Here is an 18476-nt window from a genome sequence, read left to right on the forward strand (position 1 = left end):
CCTGGCCTGCTGCCGTTAACCCTGTAAGCTGCCTAGAGAACAGACAACAGACATCACTGTGAAACAATCTACTTTCCATCATCTTTGCCTCATGTCAACTTCAACTTACCCAAGGGGCCGCACTGCCCAGAGACTGCGTTGTGCATTTTCACTGTGACGCCTATCTACGCGTCATGTCAGAAATCATCCTGCATAACACTTGGTCACAAAACCTCCTCTCCTTTGCTGATGGATCACGTGCTGCTGGCCTGTTGTCCTCCAAGTACTTGATGTCTGGCTCGTCATTGGGTAGGATTCATGAGTTCTAACTGCCCACCTGAAGTGCTTCCTCTGGTAGGGGCAGCTGAGAAAGTTCGGACACAACTGGCCTTCCTCGGTGCCACCAGAAGACACATCTTTGGGACAATATTTATTCACATTACAAAGGAACCTGAAAGAAGATTGAGAAATACTTCCGAAATTAATTGCAATGAATCATCCGATTATATGGATTAAGTGAGCATTTGGCATTGGATCCCATTATCCTCTTGTCACGCTTCTGCCTATGTAAGCACCCCCCACAGACGAAGAGGTAAGTGAATGAGAGACCAGATTCAAATTGCAAGCACTGACTGAGCTGCATCACTGAGTTCCCCTCCCTCTGTGGTTTCTTCCCTCCAGCTGCTCTCCATCTGTGTGGCTCTTCAGTAGAGTCGAGTCTGTCACCTAAGGAGGATGGATTTTATGGCAGCCATGCTGTGGGCTTTGCTCCTGTGCTGGTACATCCACAGAAAAGTCTTGAATGACTGGGCAAACCGATTGCTGTAAGTGATCTGAGGTCTTGGCTTCTCCTTATCTGATCATTTACTATAAGTAATTCATTGTGAATTTCAACATCGTTTCTCCTTGGCAATGACACTCTTCTTACCTCTCACTTGGTCCCTCTTGCTCACGGCATGAAGATCTGGTGTCTTGAAATGGACCATGTCAATGAGTCAAATCCATGGTGCAGGTGTTTGTCAAATTTCCTGGTAAGAGGCAGTCAGGACCACCCCTGGGCCCCTGGCATTGGAGGCCGGGCTTATGACCATGGCCACTTTTTAACTCGCCCACTCCCACAGCACTTCCGGTGAGCGACAGAAGGCAGGGGCACTGTGGGGGCACCCTTGCCTCAGGTTCTGACTCATCCTTAACTGGGTGGCTGACACTGAGGAAGTCCCTAAATGGCTCTGATCCTCGGTGTCCTCATCTATAAAATGGGAGTGCTCACATCCACCACACAGGGATTTCTACAGATTACAGGAGAGAAGTCACGCAGACGCAGCCTGGAACAGAGCACACGCTCAGCAGACGTGAGCATCCTTCTTTCCTCCCTCCTCCCCATCATGCTCTCTGGCACTCACTGGTCCTTCTCTTGTTTCTGCCGTTAGCATTGGAGTCTGAAAAAAGGCTGGAGGTGGAGGTCATGGTGCTAAGACCAAAGCCACAAAGGATCGCGTTTGACTCCTAGGAGAAACCAATGATCACCTCAGTCTCCCCAAGTCAGCCATGGCAACACTACAAAGCTCTGTCATGTGATGGGTGTCACATCAAAGAGGAAGGAGTCTTGGTACTGGTAGTTCCACAGGGGAGAACGAGGTCCAGCAAGTGGAGACAGCACATGGACAGGCACTGGTGTTACAGAAGATGGAATTTTTCTATCAGTTAGAAATGTCAGACACTGAAGCTGGCAGCCTCCCAGGATGAGTGGCTGTGTGTGGAGGATCTTGTCAAGGGATCCGCGCATTGACCGAGTTTGGACCAGCTGACAGTTGGTCCCTGAGGATTGTTCCCAACTGGGGGATAATGTCCATGGTGCTCAGCACACTTGTTCAGTTGGCTAAATCACACTGCAGAATTGCAGACAGCAACTTTTAAAGCAGTGTTAGGTCTTGCGGAGTTCTGGCATTCTTTGAAGATTATTGTAAGAGACGATGATGATTTAGGGCAAACAAAAGACAGACCAAAAAACTTCAAAGGAAAGAGGAATAGGGTATCCACAGTGGTTGTTGAAAAGCTCCAACTTATTCTGGGGGATCTAGAGAGAGCAGGTTTTTGTTGGGGCTTTTTGTTGTTGTTGCTGAGGAAGATTTGCCCTAAGCTAACGTCCATTGGCAATCTTCCTCTTTTTATATGTGAGCTGTCACCACAGCATGGCCACTAACAGACAAATGGTGTCGGTCCATGCCCAGGAACCAAACCCAAGCCGTTGAAGCCTAGTGCACTGAATTTAACCACCAGGCCACTGTGGCTGGCCCTGGGGATTTTGATGTCTGTGCCCATTCATATTTCTGGCTTGCCAGCTTCTCCAGCATCCAGTCTGGGTTATGTGAGGCAGAAAGAAGAGTCATCACTCTTTAGACCCAGCGGACCCTAGCCAGTCTGCCTACTTTCCACTGCTCAGTCTTCGTACTACTGTTTTATGCACAGTGTCCGGGGTGTTGAGCTGTACTCAGTGGGAAGACTAAGAAAAAGTACATTGACTCCATTTTTCCGGAAGTGGAAGTTAAAGGGATATTTTTCTTGCTTGACATTGCCTTATCTTTTTGCTAGTTGGCATTATTTATCTGCCTTTTATTTTATTAATGATTTTTCCTTTTTATTTGAAAAATATCTCTGCATCTGGAGAGCATTTGAGCAGAGAATGAGAACGCATCTCCAGGTTCATGGCCACACCCAGCCACTGCCTTGTCTCTCCACAAATCCTTCCTGTTATCCAAGATGGCTAAGAATGAGTGACAGCTTCCCGGGAATCTGGCATTTCAGTCTGTGATGGTTCAGAACGTTATAAGCTGAGACCCTATTCACCGTGGCCTACCACCTTGGCCTTGGCTAGTCCCAGTACAACCAGAAATTTAAATAGTCAATGGGTACAATTGCATGGATGAGCTTTGTAACTACAAGTTTTATGCCACAAATACTCCCCCAAACTATTGATCCTATAGAGTCAGAACCCATTCTCTTAGTGGATGGCAAACTGGGGCTGGCATGGCAGAGGTCCTCCCCTTCTGATGTCAGCGAGCAGAGCACCCACGTGAGCCAGGCAAAGGCTCAGAACAGGTTGACGGGGTCCCAAAAGGTGCCCTAATTCTTGTGGGGTTTTTTTTTTTTAATTACGCTTTTTGTTAAGGGAGATTGGCCCTGAGATAACATCTATTGCCAATCTCCCTCTTTCTCTTTTTTTCTCCCCAAAGCCCCAGTAGGTAGTTGTACATCCTAATTGTAAGTCCTTCCAGTTCTTCTCTGTGTGATGCTGCCACAGCATGGCTTGATGAGCAGTGTGTAGGTCAGAGCCAAGAAACAGAAGCCGGGAACCCGTGCCACCGAAGTAGAGCGCACGAACCTAACCACTCAGCCAAGGGGGCCAGTCCCAATTCTTGCTTTTTAATGAAAACAGAAGCTTGCAGCTGAAGCAGGAAGGAGGGCTCACTACTCTTAGACCCATGCTATTATCCCCGCTGACTACTGAACAGAAAAAAAAAATAGGAAAGAAAACTGGATTAAATGTTTGGTAGTTTTTTATGCAGAGATATCAACAGGCTACCTTCCCTACATGGCAGCTTCCCACCACAGTCAGGATCCTTTTGGCCACCAGGAAAGATGGTTTGCCTGTTTCTCTTGTGATTGGATACACCCAGCACCATCCCAGAGAGGCGCCTCGATCAAAGGCAGAAATATCTAGGACGAAAAGACAGCAGAATGGAAACACTCCTGCCTGTTCCCCACTTGACTGATGTGTGTGTCGAGCATTCTATTCTTTCCTTACAAGTGGGTCAAAGGAAGGACACTTCAGGGTTGACGGGCAAGAATGCCAGATTGGCATTCTTTAAAAAGCAGAATCCTAAAATCCAGAAAAAAATCAGAATGAGCAGCCACAGCGTGCCCCCTAGGTGTACTCACTGTGGTTGGTAACACGAGCCCAGAGATAGCGATGTGCAAACCACCTTGAACCCACATGGGAGCTCTGACCCAAGATCATGATTCACATTCTACCCGGCAAGCGAAGCCAAGTGCGTGTGCATTCTCTGTAGAGTTCAGAGAAGAGAGGTTGACTCTATGGGTGAGATAGGAATATATTAATTTCCTGGATACTCGGTTTCCTAGAGAAAGATTAACCGGTCTGCGATATGCGAAAGCTCTCGGATTTCTCGCCAGTGGGGTACAGAGGAAGGATTGTTTGAGGTGCTGGTGTGAGGCGGCGACGGACTCGGAGAGAGCGATGTTACAATAAACACAGCATCCCGCCCTGTTGCTTGCTCAGGGCATTTCAGGAGAGCAGCAGGACGCACGCCGCTGGAGGAGGGCACGGCTGGAAGTCAGCCTGACCAAGGAAAGGTCTGGACCCAAGGCTGGTTGCTTTCTAAGGTAAACTCACTCTCACCCTTTGACTTTTGGTCAAGAGTTGCGCTGAGCTGGCCACAGCCTCTCTCAGCCCCATTTGTAGCAGAGCAAAGAAGAGCATCAGGACTTCTGCCTCCGGTCACAATGCCAACTGTGGATGACATTCTAGAGCACATAGGGGAGTTTAACTTTTTCCAGAAACAAACATTTTTCCTCTTAGCTCTGATCTCTGTGGCTTTCACCCCCATCTATGTGGGCATTGTCTTCCTGGGCTTCACCCCGGACCACCGCTGCCTGAGCCCCGGGGTGGCCGAGCTGAGCCGGCGATGCGGCTGGAGCTTGGCAGAGGAGCTGAACTACACGGTGCCGGGCCCGGGGCCGGTGGGTGAGCCCTTCCCCGGCCAGTGCCGCCGCTACGAGGTGGACTGGAACCAGAGCGCCCTCAGCTGCGAGGACCCGCTGGCCGGCCTGGCCGCCAACAGGAGCCACCTGCCGCTGGGCCCCTGTCGGCATGGCTGGGTGTACGACACGCTGGGCTCCTCCATCGTAACAGAGGTAAGTGAGCGTGAGACATAGAGATCCAAAAAGCAAATAGGGCAGCTTTTCTTAAGGAAGAAGCCAGTAGAGCCTGGTTCTTATACTGTGCCTGGCACACTCTTTAGACTCACAGTATCTTATAAAATCCTACTTTCCAACAAAAACATGCAGCCTCTTATTTTCCTGGAGTATGAGTGGATTAGTTAAAATGTTATCAAATTCTGACAACAATGGTTCTCATATACGCAAGTCTCAGCAGTAAGAAACAAGCAAAAGCACATCAGAATTCCTGCAGAGAAGGCAGAGAAAGACAATTGTCAAACTTCCTTTTTTTTATGGAAACCCTATGCCCCCTCCATCCTTCCACCATACAGCCGGGCGCCTGAAATTTCATGGAATTCACCCAAACGGTGCCTTACTGTAATATAATGAACTTTCTTCTTAATGGCTTTTTTCTCTTTAATTTGCTCAAAGTCTCCATATAAAACCCTCTGGGGTTGGAGCTCATGCAATGGTACTATTATTTTATTAAAAACTAGAGTCAATATTAACATCTAATTGTGAAGCCTCATTTCCATAAATAGAAAAAAAATGGAGATTTGCTTTTATTGGAGGCAAAGCAAAATGGAGGGATGAAATTATTCTGAAGATCTAGAGAAAACCAGCTGCCTAGCTTAATGTAGGAGGACTGCTTAGATAGGGTGAAGATATTCTCTATGAACAGACATTTAGAGGGAGGAAACCTTTGTAGAGAATTAAGTGTTACATAGCTATGTAAAAGAAGGTCATAGATTTAACACCAGACAACTTTAAGAGGCTTTACGGCATGGCTAATCTCATCCCTTCCTACAGAGGTGAGGAAACTGAGGCCCAGAGCTGAGAAAAATTTTGCCAAAAGCCATAGAGTGAGAATTAGCTGTTAGCCTGGAAACCGGATCTCCTGACTTCCGGGCCAGCACCTGTTGCTCCTTCAACCCTGCCTCTTGTTCCAAATGGAGCAAATGAAACAGCCTATTTAGCAAGACACCGCTGCTATTAAAGAGACAGCAAAGAGACGATGAACAGCCCAGCCTGCTCCGAGCAGCATTTGTATCCCGTTTGCACACCTATTTGCCTCTGCGTACTAAAATTAGTAAGAAAAAATGATTTGGGGCATAAATGGAGTAATGACCCATTTCTTCTGAGTTTGGCCTAGTGACATACTGCCAGATGGAACACTAAAGAGACTGCGGGACAAATGTTTTTGTTGTGTAAAGAAAATTAATACCAGCAGGAAAGTTGGTTTATTGCCATCCAGCCATATCAGTTCAATATAAGGAATATTTAATGGGTTCCCTGGGCTGAGTTATGTCTAACAGGATTTTATTTCCTTCCCCTGGTGATTTGGCCCCTTGGCAGTTTAACCTAGTGTGTGCCAACTCCTGGATGCTGGACCTGTTTCAGTCGGCTGTGAATGTGGGATTTTTCATCGGTTCTATGGGTATTGGCTACATAGCGGACAGGTAGGTGCGGCTGAGAGGTGTGGAATTTAAACAGCCCCGAACGGTCAGACGCACTTGGCGTCACCTGCCCCTGCTTGAATACCATCATTTCCTGAAACATGAAGACCACAATTTCCTGGGCCAATTTCTTAGGGTTGTCTTGACAATCGTAGAGATCTGTTGCTGCTTCAGTAATCATGATTGATATCTTTGTTCTCCAAGTTTCTGGGGTCGTAGAGGGATGTTTCAGCATTAGACAGAAGTTTTTACTTGCGGGCTATGCAGAAGCTTAGGGTGAGAAGGGACAGTAACAGACAATTTGATCCCTTTGGTAATTCCCAATGTGTTCTTTGGCCTCATCACCATCCACGTGGTCATGAGCCTTCACGGTCTCTGAGCTCCGTCCTGTCCTCTGCCTGCCTCTTCTATACCCAGCGCCAGCCTAGATTCTCCTCGCTGTCCTCCTTACCTCGCAGCCCAGGGGACTGCAGAATTCCAGAATCAGGGCCCTGGGGCCAGATATAATTATATGTATGGAACCTAGATTATAATTTGATGGAAGGGAAACAGGGTCAGTCTACACTGAGAGAGGTAAAAATCCACTTGCATAATGTCAGTGTCCCTGGAGAGAGATCAGGAAAAACCCTTCCACATGGAACGTACAGCGAATGGTCCTCTCAGATGGGTCTATGTCTTCCATGGCTCGTACTAATCCAGCTATCCTGATGTCTTTTATTTATCCATCATTTTGTAATTAATCACATCAGCACATCAACTTGTGCTGAAAGTTCCTTATAGCATGCATCTTTACTCTGTTGATGACCAATTAGACATTTTTAGGAGTCCTCAAAAGGGAAAGGAAGAGAAAAATTTACTTTATACTTGATAAGCACTTTAGAGAACTTGGCCATCAGGGTTCATTTTTTAATACTCATAATACCAATTGTTTATTGAGTATTTTCCACATGCCAGCCACTGTGCTCAACATTTTGGACGGCGTCATTCTCTCTAAATCATCAGTCACCTAGTGAGATAGTGATATATAACTATATCCTACATATATATATCATCTAATTTATTTCACATATTTATAATTCATTACAAAATATATATTTATTCTGAAATAAATGGTAAAATAAACACACTTTATGCTTTTTGCCCTCCCCAACTGTATCTATGATATAGATAAACCCAAACCTGTGAGTATAATATTAAATGTGAATGGAATATTTTTCTGATTATATTGTGTTATCAGGCTGGATTAAAACCTTCGAATGTGTTCAAGATTAATAACGGTGTCTTAGTCTATCACTCCTCCCAGGGGCATCTGCATTTTCACAGCCCGGGGCCCACTTTGTGTGGGAGGCTTGTGAGGTGAAGAGGAAGGTCATAGGCTTTTATTTTTATTGCCAAAGAACTAGGGACAGTGGTTTGGAGATGCCCCCTTACGTTGCCGGGAGAGACACACTGACAAGCGAGATCCAGAGTCCAGTGTGTGGCTGCCTGGCCCCACTGGCTCCTCGCTTCGTCTCACTCCCTCCTTCACCATAAGGTGCAGACACTAACACTCAACTCGCCAGGATGGAAGTGAGTAAATAGGTGACCGAGCCTCACAGCTGGTTAAATAAACAAGTTAATTATTCTCATTCCACTCGTTGTTATAATCCCACAGATTATAATGCCCTCCTGACTGTGCATTCCTGACTTACCATCCCCAGTCAATTATCCACCTTCTTAGATGACCTCGTTATTTTGTTCCTATTGTTGACATCGCCAGTGTAAAGTTCGTTACTTATTATTCTCCACCAAAAATCTATGTACGTACCTCTGTTTCTTGTTCTTAAACTGTCTGAAGATTTATTCATTGTTGCCCCTTCTTCTGTTCTATTTGTGTGTGCACATAAGAGTGTGCAATAAGATAACCACCACAGAGTGAAAAAAAAAAGGCAACTTATCTTTTCCATACTTAATGCCTGTTTCTGAACAATTTTCAGATTTTATGCAATGGGACAAGAGTCTCACGGAAACCCATCTTATGCTACAGGTTAAACCAACATTAAATAAAAGAGATTGTCTTCTTGAAAAATTTAAAAAATATGACCTAAGGGCTGATGAGAGTATCTTTTACAAGAAATCCAGGGGGACATTATGAAAGGATTGTAAATAAGAATACTGAGGGCCAGTCCAGTGGCACAGTGGTCAAGTTTGCACACTCCACTTCAGTGGCCCGGGGTTTGGATCTGGGGCACAGACCTACACACTGCTCATCCAGCCATGCTTCCTAATCCTTTAGCTTCCTAATCCTTTTGTATGTGGCAGCATCCCACTTACAAAATAGAGGAATATTGGCACAGATGTTAGCTCAGTGAGGATCTTCTTCAAGCAAAAAGAGGAAGCTTGGCAACAGATGTTAGCTCAAGGCCAATCTTCCTCACACACACAAAAATAATAATACTGAGTCTTACACCAAGTCAACTTTCTGAAGATCAGCTTTACAAATGGAAGGAGGGAAGCAAGGGAGGGAGGGAGGAAAGAAGGAAGAGAAGAAGGGAGGTAGGAGAAGCCATGGAGAAGGAGAAAAACATATATTAGAGAACTTGAAAATAAACTTTTTATATCGAATTTATTTCATCATCCAAATCTCCTAAAGAATTATTTTGAGTATTACGTGACGCAAAAAAGTCCTCTCTCGTCAATTCCAGGCTTTTTAGTCTAGTAATCAGTGATGATAAGTGCTGTATTTAGTGGCAGGCTTAATTATTTAACAACTGGCCTTCTTAGGAAAAGAGCCCTGATTTGTAGCATTTGCTGATTTTAGCGGTGTAGATACTTCCAAGGTGGTCCATTTCAAGCAACCACAGCAAGGTCACTGAACACAGAGTTGACTAGAAATACGCACCATTGTATGGTATTTCTACTATACAGATACAACAGATAGACATAAATAACCTCATGAGCATAGAAAGTGGTCAAACACTGTAAGGCAATTAGGAAGCTATGTTTTACCTATTTATTACGCTTGTTTTTAATGCACTTTACTGAATCGTAAGTGTATCATTTAATTTTTAATAATGGCTGTGTTTAACAATTAGCTCGAAAATTTTCTAAAAGCCTGACGGTCACTCTCGAGGGCCAGCATCCCACTGTCTATATTTCAGGATGGAACTAGGTCAGAGCAGAGTCAAAGTCCCAGTGGGTCACAGTCAAACTTACCCAACCAAGTGCAATATTTCACAACAAGGGCTCCACTCCCTGCCCTGTGCCTGTCACTGTATTGAACACCCTCGTGTGTTATATTCCATTTAGGATCATAACAGCCTTTAAAAGGAGATTTCATTATCTCCATTTGCAGATGAGCATGCTGAGGCTCAAGGACAAGAGAGCAGTGTCTCCCAAATGTCAACGTGCATATAAACCACCTGGGGATCTTGCTAGAATTCCAATTCTAATCCAGTGGGTCTGGAGTGGGCCTGAGAGTCAGCAGGTCTGCCCCTCCCAGGTGGTGCTGGCAGCCCCGGGCCACGTGCTGAGTAACAAGTAGCTAAAGGATTCAGAAAGCCAGCAGCCCTGGGGTCCACACCCCTCTGCTACTTTATCTCTTCATTTTCATTTAACCATTTCAGTGGTTCTTTGGGGGTGGGAGGAAATCATCGCCAACCACTATCCCATATTTCCAAAATTTCTTCTAGCCCTGCCTTATTTTTTAAATAGTATTGTCTCCTTATTTGCGACCTATCCCCCAGTGAAGTTTTTCTGCATTGCAGATTTGATTTTCTGAAGGTTTTTCACGCTCTGAGTTTCACGTGGTGAATACTCCCCCTCATCAGCCCCGGGATTTTGTCCCCCTACAGGAGCGCGACTGGGGTGTTTATGGTAGGCCCACGGCAGCTTTGGAAGCTGGACAATCAGCACTTGAGCACAGGTTTATAGACTCGTTGAGGGTAAAGGAAGGGTTTGGGTAGGAGAATGTGGGAAGAAAGCTAAAACATCATGTCGAGATGTGAGTTGAGAAAGCTTTGAATAAAAGGCCAAGGGGTATATGGTTACAATGGGGAACCATTGACTGAGAATCAAGAAATGACGTGGTCAAAACAGGGTTTTTTTTGTTAATAATTTTATTTATTTATTTATTTTATTTGTTTAAAAGATTGACACCTGAGTGAACAACTGTTGCCAATCTTTTTTTTTTTTCCTGCTTTTTCTCCCCAAATCCTCCCAGTATATAGTTGTATATTTTAGTTGTGGGTTCTTCTAGTTGTGGCACATGGGACGCTGCCCCATCATGGCCTAACGAGCAGTGCCATGTCCACGCCCAGGATCCGAACCAGCGAAACCCTGGGCCGCCGAAGTGGAGCGCGCGAACTTAACTACTCAGCCACAGGGCCAACCCCAAAACAGGGTTTTAAGAAGTTTAGTGGTTTACATTAATTACTAATGAGACTGATTGATCTTTAATTTCAGATTTAAAGCATTAATATTCCCAAATAATTATTAACGATGTTGTGGATTATTTTCAAATGGCCGGTTAATATTGAAATAGTCCCTGGAACATAGTTGCCTAATAGGAAGGGCAGCAATTAAAAAATGTCTGGCCACCATTGAATGTGCCATGCTTGTGCCATAAAACACTAGAGACTACTCAGTTTTAAGTGGATAAGCAAAAATTAAATAAACATTGCTATCTATGAAGAATTTTTTAAATATCCACTAACAACCGGTTAGGGTATCTTCAAACCGGAGGAATATGATGAAAATGTGAAAATAAAAATATTGAGCCCCAAGTCAGCTTTCAGAGAGCCAGCTTTGCAAATAGAAGGAAGGCAGGGAAGGAGGGGGAGAGGAGGGCTATGTGCCAAGCTCTTTACATGAATATCTCACTTAATCCTCTTGTCAACTGGGTCAGAGAGGTCTTTTCCAGATGAAGAAATTGAGAAAGGTTGAATAACACACCCAACCTCATAGCAAGCAGTAAGGCCAAGGTCAAAGCCAGGTTTGCAACTTTCCCCCTACCCCACGTACTGAGACACTCTCCAGGTCCCTAAACTGATGAAACCCAAGTCCCTTAAATAAAATGCGTGGAAGCTATCTGGCTAGGGTACTCCTTAACAAAGGCCCTATATGAGATGGCAATGTGCGAAGTGATGACCGCACGACACAGAAGACGAATTCCATGAAGATACGCAAATCGCACAAAATCCAAAAGCGGTGTTGGAAATGGATGGGGGACTACATTCAACACTGAATTTTGTTTTTTCTAAAGCAAAAACTCTTGGGTGGTCAGTTGGTTGAGGCTGTCAGTGCAAAGGCGCCAGCTCACACGATGATGGAAGATCTAGACAGGCCCTTAGGGCATTCAGCACTGGGTGGCCTGGAAGAATCACCCTATTCATGGATACCCTCCACAGGGTGGGACTGAGAAGGTACTGTAGCCCTGGGGTGAGTGGGGCTCATTGTGCTTAAAATTTATACATGGTGCACTGAGGAAAAGTCCTGAATGGAACTGACCTGGAGTCAGGGATCCTCTTGGTGGCTATCAATCTGTGCCTCCTGAATTTCCGTAATTCAGGGTTAACTTCCACTTTAGTTTAGCTTTCCATGACTTCTATGAATTTTCTGCAACCTTCCTGAATCTGATCTAATTCTCTTCCCTCTCTCTGGTTTTCTCCTTGCAGGTTTGGCCGTAAGCTCTGCCTCTTGATTACAATCCTCATAAATGCTGCATCCGGAGTTCTCATGGCCATCTCCCCAACCTACACACTGACGTTAATTTTTCGCTTGATCCAAGGACTGGTCAGCAAGGCAGGCTGGTTAATAAGCTACATCCTGAGTAAGAATGCTTGTGAACGCAGCTGTGAGAACAAAGGGACATTGCTGCCAAAATACAGTCAGATGGGGGGAGCTGTGCAGAAACAGACTCAGCTTCAAGGCAATGTTGAGAGATTTCTTTTTATGTATCAAAACAATTTCTAAAATCTTTTCAATCAGCGCATTCTGCATTCCTCCTATAAAGAAAACAATGAAGGCAGAAATGAGGCAAAACATCATGCCATCCAGATTCTTACATAACTCTTTAGGAATTTTTTGTTTTCTCTACCCTGGGGTGTTACACAGAGAGAGAATCTAGCCTATCAGGCTGATACATAAAGAAAATTCAATGATGAGAGATATATTAGATTTATGAGACTTTATTACTTTGCATAAATCCATTGTAGTAAACCACACTTATCGTCAATTTATAGACAAGGAAACTGAGAATACAAGTCTTGTGGTCAATCCAAGATCCTCGGCAAGCCATTTGTAGGACCAGCAATGCCATTTACATCCTACTCATTAGTAGCCAGTTACGCTTAACCTCCGTGGAGTATAGGAGAATATTTGAATTCTAACAGCACAGCATCTTTAAAGCAATATCAAGAAAAATTACCACCATAATTAGATTATGGGAATTAACTCCATCAAAACTTTCCCTTTGGCTATGTTCAAATAGCATCCATACAAAGGGAAATGGACACTGAAATTAAAAGAAGAATAATAAAGCTCTCATTACACATTAGAGAACTGGAATATGTGTGCTTAAAATTTTACCTGATAAAGTTAATTTGGGGAATTCTGAAACAAAGAGGAGGTGGTGCTTAATACTATTAGGTGCCTGTCATGGTAGGTACCTAATCTATATTTGCTCAAAAGGAATTAATGTATGTGGTTATTCCATCAGTAATTTGGTTTCTAGAACACATAATATGAAGAAATATGTGGAATTTAATTGTATAAATTTAAATTTCAGCCTCCTCCCATTAATTTCTTCTCTAGTCCCTCTGAATGGCCTTGATGTACACCTTGCAACCCTACTTCTTTCTAGCCTACCCCCTATAAACCTCGTCCATGACCCCAACCACTTCCAAAGACAGAAATTTCTATTTAATGAGCACTTACGTAATTTTTGTTTAGCTCTGTTTTAAAATACATTGGGATAATTTGCAGTAATTTACAGAAATATTTTTAGGGCACATTTCTGTTTGGTTTATAAATAGTTGAAGTCTTTAACATGATTACCAAACATTTAAAGCAAAAACTCTGTGGCTCATGGAATATCTGGAATTTCAATTCTAGTATGTTTGCAATATAAAAATGACTATTCCCTAAGCCCATGTACCACAGACTTCATACATCTGTCATGATGTATTCATGAGATGGGATAAAGCTGGTTATTCTGCCGTGTGTGCTGGTATGCCAATAAACTGGCTCTGGGAAAATAAAAAGCCATGATTTATAGTGTTTTCCAGTTTCTAAGTTGTAAATCCCCCCACCATGACTGATTTTAGGATACCAATGGGTTTAACAAGCAGCTTGCAAAATTCCTGAAAATGTAAAAATCGGTTCCTGCAAGCTACAGTCAGCTAGGAAACCCGTTGCTGGGTTTTCAAACCGTTTTACACACATTAACAGGATTACCAAGAAAATGCTTAACTCATGGAAGAGGACAAGTTGTATTGAGGTATTCATTTACATAAAAATCATCTACAATCTAAATTCAGTGTTTGGTTCAGTTTTTCAGGTCTTAAATCACCACTGCCTTATTACTCTAGATCAAAATTTTGCATGGATCTGAAATATAATTGCATTTGTCCTTGAAATTATTCTCTAAATCAAACATTTTGCTCATATTGGCACGTTTCACCACATCTAATGTGGGATTATAAGACTTATTAATTAACACAAGAGCAATAATTATAACCAAATAGGTCCCAACGAATGTTTTAAAATTTTCGGAGAGCTTCATAGAAAGTTCTAGAATTTGGACTACTTTTTTGAGGTTAGCATTCTAGTTTTGCCGTAATTGGACAACCAATGCACTGCTGTTGACCATTTGGGTTCTCTCTGCAGTTACAGAATTTGTCGGGCTGCAATATCGGAGAACAGTGGGGATTTTTTACCAAGTCGCCTTTACCTTTGGGCTCCTGATCCTTGCTGGGGTGGCATACTTGCTTCCTCACTGGAGGTGGCTGCAGTTGACGGTTACTCTGCCCAACTTCTGCTTCTTGTTCTACTATTGGTAAGTCCATTTGGAACAAAAAGGAGATAAATTGCAATATTTTATTTCGATAAAAGGCTGCCTTCGCTAGCACACACCATCCTTCCGAATTGTAAGTTTTCCTTCACTCTCCAGGCCTGTTTCACAGGAAGCCCAGGTCCACGTTTCAGGAATAAAATATACGAGCTTCAATCTGTCTCCCTCTCTGAAAATCAAACTTCCTTTCCCTTTGGGTGTAAGAATCTTATTACTTGAATCTTACATTTTCGCATTATTTGTGTGATGTTCAAATTAGCTTCTAGTGGCTATGGTAGCTTTGAAGAGATTGACAACATGACTGTTCTTCTTCTGTCCCTCAGAGGAAACTTTAAGATGCGGGAGGTGGAGCATGGCTTTTGTGTGTCACCACTTCTCCATATCGATGCCCAAAGCAGGCATCCCTAATCAATCCTAGCAGTTTTCATCCAGATAAGGACAACATGGCATCCCAGGCAGACCATACCAATCAATCAGAGTTACCTGGGCAAGTGAAATGTATTTGTCACCCCTGCTCAAGGGGAACTTGGAAAATAGTAGACACAGCAGAAACTAACAGAAACCCCAATGCAAGGTAACCTGAAATAAAGCAAGGAGGATGCTGGATTATCAAGAAAATCTCTCTCCCATGCAACAAACCCACTTATTTAGTTCCTGGACATCTCCTCCTGTTCTTCCTACAGTTGTCCTGTCTAAGAATTAAACATCGCCACTGTCCCAGGAAGCCTGTTTCTCCTCCAAAAGCCAGTAAAATTCTGAGAGGGACCTTAGCTCCCTCCCTATATCCATTCTACGTCCTTTCTGTCTCTGAATCCACTGCTTTTTCTCCTCGTCCATTAGGAATTCGTGATGTCTTGCCTGGCCGGCTGCAATAGACTCGTAACTGGTCTCTGACGTTTGCTTTACCATCCTCTCATCCACGCTCCACACTACTTTTCAAAAATCTGGTTCCAATGTGTTACTTTCTCGCTTAAAGTCTTCCAATAGCTTTTTTCCCGTTGGAATAAAGACCTAACGCTTTAGCATGGCAGCAAAGGCCCACCCGTTGTCCAAGTTCTGACCACCTCTGAAGCACGTCTTCTTGCCACTTTCACTCAATAGAATCAAATCTAATTGACTTACGATTCTACACGCTCCATGATGGGACTACACTTTCAAAAGTCCACTCAAGACGCAGAGTAGAAAACAGTTGCTTTGGAGAAGAATGGAGGCAAGGAGATAAGGTAAGAGACTATTGCCATTGTCCTTGCAAGAGAAGACAAGGGCCTGAATTAAGATAGAAGTTGTGGTTGTGAAGAGGAAAAAGTTATAAACCATTTTAATAAGGTGGCGATGACAGAGCTTGGTGATTGAAGGTGGAAGTTTAGAGAGAGAAGCTACCTGGTAGATGACACTCAGAGCGTAGACTTGTGCGTCTGCCTGTTGGTGGGGGTGTCACTCACAGAGAGAAGGAACACAGAAGGAGAGCGGGTTTGGAAGGAAAGATGACGAGGTGAGCTTTAGGCGTGAGGAATTTGAGGAGCTGGAAGGACATCAACATGCAGATGTCCAGGGGCCATTAAACTTAAGGATCAGGAATTCAAGAAAAGTTTGCCATCTTTGTTGTAGCTATGGGGATAGATGAGATCACTCAGAGAAAATGACTAGGGCCAGGAGAGGAAGAGGATGGGACAGAACACGAGAAAACACCAATTTTGGAAAGCCCAGCTGGGGAAGAGGAGCCAGGACTGAAGAAGAGTGAGGTGGCACCATGGGTGACAAAGGAGGAGTTACAGGGGCAGAGGTGGTATGGAAGTCACCAAAGGTGGGACTCCGGGCAAGCCTCACCTTCCCTGAAGCCATCCTCATCAGCCTGCCCAGATGGGGCCTCTGTCCCCTGCTTGATAGCATTGCCCATATATCTCTGTAACCCTCACATTTCATTGCTTGTTGGGATCAACTGTTGACTTGACACTGCATGACTTGACTGTCTGTCCCAGTGGACTGCCAGCTCTTTGAGGTCAGGCAACATGAGGGCTCCTTTGACCCAGCTTCCTGTCCATGGCCAGAATCCCATAACAACCTCCCCACTGGATGATTATCCAGCCTTTTCTTGAATGCTATCATGAATGATGCTTACTCCATTGTCAAGCAAGCCACTTTACTGTAGACCCAAAGCTTGTGTTCAAGAGAAATTTCATTGAGCAAGAATTTATATTCCCATCAAATTTACCTAGTGTTCCTAATTTTAAATTTAGAGCTTCAAAAAATTACTTTGGGGCCAGTCCAGTGGCATAGTGGTTAAGTTTGGCATGTTTGGCTTCAGCGGCCTGGGTTTGCAGGCTCAGATCCCAGGCACAGACCTATATCACTCATCAGCCACATTGTGGCAGCGACCCACATATAAAGTAGAGGAAGATTGGCACAGATATTATTCTTCCTCACACACACAAAAAAATTAATTTCTATTCTACCAGACAGTTCTTTGACTGTTTGGATATGCCTCTCAGAGTTCATCCAGACTTTTCACCTCTAGCTTACCATTTCTAGTTCCTATCTTCTCTGACCTGGTTCCAAAGTTCTTCACCTTCTTGGCCCTTCAGCTCAGGCAATAGTTGGCTCAACTGGCACTGCTTCTTGACGCATGGGCAGCCAGAACCGAACATGACCACCAAGTGTGATCTAGAAAAAATGCCCTGCAGCATTCAGCAGAGAAGATCCATGCTGTGAGCTGTGGATTGACTGCCACTTCTGTTCCTGCACCATGCTTCTGTTCCTGATATGGAGTCTTAACCAAAGAATTGTCCCTGATTCCTCTCTCCATTACACTCCTGCAAAAACATCCATCTTGAGTTCCTTTTGAGAGACCTGCCTCTCAGAGCAACGTTTCTCCCCTAGAGTGATGACCCCTACTGGGACCTTCCTGATTCAAAGCCGAAACTACCACCAGAGCGTCCTGCTACCTCCTCCCCCTGAGCATCATGCTGCTCAAGGATGTACAGGGGCTCTGTGTGTCCTGCTAGGTCAAGCTCAATCTGTAAGGTCAGGCTTTTAAGTTCTCCCACCATCTGACCTCAAACTCTTATCTCATTCCTTTGGGGAATCAGCTCTCGGAATTGCCTTCCCCATGATGGTCTGCATACTCCCACCTCCACACTTCTACCCCATCTGTCAGCTCTCACCCGCTTTGCAAAGCCTGGAGCCCATCCCAGCTGACCGCCTCTCCTCCCTGTAGCACAGAGCTGGATATTCAGCTGGCCCCTGCTTTGCAGTCTACTTCCCATGGTTCCACTGGAAGCTCTCTGAAGAGGGGGCCCAAAGGGTCCCTGCACAAGGCTGAATAGAAGCCAGCATTTGAAGGAGGAAAGAAACATACACTCTGCAGAATTTTACAGAAAGTTTTCTTGTTGTAATGAGGACTTTTAAGATCTACTCCCCTAGCAACTTTCACATATGTAATACGGTATTATTAACTATAATCACCATGCTGTACATTACATCCTCGAGACTTATTTGTTTTATAACTAGAAGTTTGTACCTTTTGACCCTTTTCATGCATTTCACCCACCCCCTACCCCTTGCCTCTGGCAACCACCAATCTGTTCTCTGTATCTATGAGCTGGTTTTGTTTTGTTTTGTTTTGTTTTGTTTTGTCTTTGAGATTCCACATATAAGTGACATCACGTGGTATTTGTCTTTCTCTGTCTGACTTATTTCACTTAGCATAATGTTCATCAGGTTCATCCATTTGTCACAAATGGCAAGATTTCATTCTTTTTATGACTGAATAATATTCCAAATTTCTTTATCCGTTCATCCATTGATGGTCACTTGGGTTGCTTCCATGTCTTGACTATTGTAAACGCTGCTGCAATGAACATCGCAGGGTACATATATATTTTCGAGTTAGTGTTTTTGTTTTCTTAGGATAAATACTTAGAGGTGGAATTGCTGGATCATTTGGTAGTTCTATTATTAATATTTTGAGGACCCTTCATACTATTTTCCATAGTGGCTGCACCAGTTTGCATTCCCACTAACAGTGCACACGT

The 18476-nt window shown here is 44.0% G+C and overlaps 1 protein-coding gene across 3 annotated transcripts in view; it reads left to right on the top strand.

The window, feature by feature from the left end:
* Window positions 1-1446: 1446 nt before the first annotated feature.
* SLC22A2 (solute carrier family 22 member 2) overlaps window positions 1447-18476 on the top strand; it is a 30462-nt gene continuing 13432 nt past the window's right edge. For 2 of the 3 annotated variants that reach the window (XM_070602843.1, XM_070602844.1), the window contains exons 1-4: window positions 2251-4914; window positions 6295-6398; window positions 12050-12204; window positions 14262-14430. In XM_070602843.1, the coding sequence (XP_070458944.1) occupies window positions 4504-4914; window positions 6295-6398; window positions 12050-12204; window positions 14262-14430 (839 nt within the window). In that variant the 5' untranslated portion in view covers window positions 2251-4503. Of the gene's footprint in view, window positions 4915-6294; window positions 6399-12049; window positions 12205-14261; window positions 14431-18476 lie in introns of all 3 variants that reach the window. The other variant, XM_070602842.1, reaches the window with a different exon arrangement.

The sequence above is a fragment of the Equus przewalskii genome, chromosome 32 (genome assembly GCF_037783145.1).
Source record: "Equus przewalskii isolate Varuska chromosome 32, EquPr2, whole genome shotgun sequence".
Taxonomy (NCBI): Eukaryota; Metazoa; Chordata; class Mammalia; order Perissodactyla; family Equidae; genus Equus; species Equus przewalskii.